Below are 3,686 nucleotides of genomic sequence, written 5' to 3'. Positions count from 1 at the left end.
TTTATTAATAACACATATTGTATTAATTGTATTAGAACAACTTAAAGTCTGAAGAACACCACACAGGCCATGAAACACATTCCCACATGATGTACTGTACAGTAGGCTGCTGCACACTTACCATCCAAGTTAATCAGCGGTTCTGCAATTTTTGCTGTATTATCAGTATTTTTAGCACCATCTGGGGTAGAATCCTTGTACTTATCAGCTGTTAAATTAAGAAGCAAACATGAGCACCATTAGAGCTAACGACAAAAATAACTAGCTAAAAGTTTAGCACCGAGCTGTAGTTTGCTACAGCTGTATTTTTGGGGTGTGGTAATTGCCCAGGAGCCTTCTGGGCTCATTCACTGACATTTTGGAGCTCCCTTCTTATGTGTCCAAAGGCTGGCATACTAATGAGCTCTCATCTGCGGAGAGCTTATGTGCTATCCAAAAGCAGCACCAGAGCAGGCTCTATACTTACATAGGACATTCTGCTCTAGATTAAGGCTCTTCCTGCAGTCTTCATCCCAGAAGGCTGAACAAGCTGCACTGACAATTCCACCACTTCGAAAATCCATCAGTTCAACTAGCATTGGCCCTCTGCCTCAATCAGCACTGCAAGGAGGGCTCAAGAGCTACAGACTGAAGCTGGTTCTGATCAGCAAGTACAGCATTTCCAGTGAAGGCTTTGTTTTATAGACTGCAACATTCATCTACAACCCACACAGGGGTTTTCCAAGACCTCCTGGCTCCTCCATCTTCACGTAGCCGTGAGTCACAGGCAGCTCACTTTCTCCATCATGAGGGAATGAGAAACAGTTCTACAGATTGCAAGTATTTAAATCCCATCCCTGTCTTGGGCAGAGCTCAGCCCTGCAGGAATTAAAGGTAATGGAAAACAGTACTTTGGCTGTTATTATGTTTGCCACCAGTAATTACATTTTTATCTGCACTTTTACTATAAGGAAATGAGCTGCTGCTCACTGTCCAGATTTAACTCAACTTCTTCATAACCTTGCCCTACTTCCCAAGGGTTCTGCATCTACTCCCTGTAAAACAAGGCTCTAAGAATAACTAATTTGAATAAATGTAGTACTACAGAAGATGCATTTAATATACTTTAGAGTAAGTTCTCATAAAGACAATCCCATGGGAAGAAGGGTACAAATATATACAATGAGTTTTTCTGTATCCAGAAATAACGTATTAAATGCAAGTACACTACTGCCCTGTCCCACAGGAGTTGAAGAGAAACAGTTCACATCTGAACATGGTGCAAAACCAAGCAGATGAGATTATATTTTTTTTTAAGAAAACAATATATACTTTTGACATTGTCTTAATCTGACAAATACTTCCCAAAATGAAACAGAAAAACCCCATTTCTCTATCATTTTGAAGTATTAAATAAATTCACTCATACCATTATCTCCATACTCGAGCCTAACTGCTAAGCCGAGCAGCCAGTCCACTGTTTCTTGTCGTTCTTGTATTTTGAAAGGGCAGTTTACATCTTTCATATACTGAGGAGCAGAAAGAGAAGAAAACAACCTACTGTTATGGACCGGCATGAATTAGGGAGGGGCACAGAATTGTTTTGTCAATAGTCACTTTCTCACAGATTTTACAGTTGTTAACAAGAAGCATCATTGTGAAATGTCCTGCTGTGGCATTTGATCTCTCTCAGACATTTTTGAGCGCTCCAACCCACCACTAACTTGAGTCTGCCATTTAGTGGCACCTGCTTTTTAATGAATGTTATTCATTGTCAGCTGGCAACCAGAGAAACCAAAATGAACCTTTCTTAGCTCCCTGTTCATTTTACACAGTAAGTGAAGGCAAAGGAAAGGACAGAGAACAAATTGCAGCAAAAATTTACCATCTAAAGCAGGAAGAAGGAATGATGCTACCTAAGACTGTCACAATGTTGATATAAGAGGATTCTGTGGGCAACAGAAGTAATTTTCTTACAGATTGTGTACAAAGGGAGGGCAAAATGTGGCTGGGACACTGCGTTTGTTCTTCTGAACCCAGAACACAGGACCCAGCCCAAACTCTGCCAAGACTAACAAAATCTAGGCTACAGCAACCAGTATTCTGCTGTGTCCCTTTGTTGGAAGAAAACTGCCACACAGCCTTTACTTTGGCAGCACAGAGGGAAAGGGCACCAGCAGCTGGAGAGCACTAACAGGGAGGGATCCACAGGCAGGCAGACAGAGGAGAGTTTGGCCAAACCAGGAAAGATACTACTGACACCACAACAGTACCAGCTGCAAGTAACTCTAACTGCATGCAAATTTACGCATGTGATATTAGCACACTTTAGGCTCCTCCCTTCAAAGCACAAGCACTGCAAATCCAATCTTCCTGGGCAGTGAGCAAAACGCAAAGCTCGAGGGTTAAAAAAAGTGAGATGAATGAGCAGTGAGGATTACTGAGCAGCACTTCCAGCTCCTTGCAGGGCTGTGTTGAGAGAAAGCAAATGGGAACCAAGAGGGAACGCTCAACAGCCTTGTGGTGACTTGGAACGCTCATGAGCACTCAGGAGATCACTCACTAAATGATGGCTGCTTGCCACACCGAGTGCTTAGCAGAGGAAAACCATCTATCTGAAATAACAAGACATGCAGCAATAGCTTCCACACACATGCAAAGCCTACAAATACTTTAGCCTAATCCATTTTCCTTTTGGTACATAAGAATCATAAATGTAGAAAAGCTGTTTATTAGTAGTCAATCTTCTTTCTACTTCAAGAACTGAATCAAATCAGGTGAAAAAAAAATTAGAATGGATACCCCACCTACTGCAAAACAAAGCTGAATAAAAATTTTGTACAAAAAGCTCTACAGTCTTAACTCCTACAGTTTGGCTTCAATAATACTTCAATAATCCTGCAAATGTGAAAGTTCAGACAGGACAAACAGTCAGAGTCACTTACATTCCACGACTACAGCAGCTGTTAGCTGTCATTTACATCAGCATTTGGAACTGTGTTTGCAACAATGAAATACCTTTTCAAACGATTTGGGCCAGTCATCGCTGTGTATGTTTCTCAGGTTCCCTCGGTCTTCAATCTTGTAGTGTCTGATTTTCTGGTCTTCGAGCCAGACAATAAAATTTCTGAATTCTGTTTCATCTGTTGGGACAAGCAAACAAACCAAAATTTAGCCAATATCTTAAGGGCAAGAACAAGCCTTTAAGTCTTGATCTGGTTTGTAAAAATACTGATGCCTCTGAGCACTTTCATATTTTACCATTTTTTTTATATATATATAAAAACCACTGAAATCATGTACTCCAGGACAACCTCTGATCAAAACTCAACGAGTGGGTTTTTATTTGCCAAGTCCCTTCCAACTGGCTGTGGCTGACTGACTACACTAAAAGGCATGAGCCAACAGACTGTTTTTATTGGAAACATAGGTATAACTTAAGTGAAGGAAAGGTGAAAAATGATAAACTCAGTTCCTAACATTGTTAGCTGGACACACGTTTAATGTAGCAGTAACCCTCCATCTCTTCTGAAGACCAACACATGAATTTCATTTCACAGTCGTGCAAAGAAATTTTCTTCCTTCACTGCTGACCCAACCCTTCTTGGTCGTTGATCCAACATCTCATTTTGGAGCTGGAATTCACAATACAAACAATATGGTCCAAAGATATTCATACTGGACAAAGAAATTAGCCTGCACCTGCA

At 40.8% G+C, this 3,686-nt stretch overlaps 1 protein-coding gene across 1 annotated transcript; it reads right to left on the bottom strand.

Moving 5' to 3' along the window:
• Positions 1-121: 121 nt before the first annotated feature.
• LOC104401547 (UPF0568 protein C14orf166 homolog) lies at positions 122-3,122 on the bottom strand (the record flags this gene model as incomplete). Its single annotated transcript, XM_010009157.1, has 3 exons — positions 122-208; positions 1,409-1,508; positions 2,998-3,122. Coding segments are annotated over 3 exons (312 nt in total), but the record flags the coding sequence as incomplete, so codon positions are not given.
• Positions 3,123-3,686: the final 564 nt, after the last annotated feature.

The sequence above is a fragment of the Nestor notabilis genome, unplaced genomic scaffold (assembly GCF_000696875.1).
Source record: "Nestor notabilis isolate BGI_N333 unplaced genomic scaffold, ASM69687v1 scaffold32190, whole genome shotgun sequence".
In the NCBI taxonomy this organism is placed as follows: domain Eukaryota; kingdom Metazoa; phylum Chordata; class Aves; order Psittaciformes; family Psittacidae; genus Nestor; species Nestor notabilis.
This window is presented reverse-complemented; position numbering and strand designations above follow the sequence as displayed.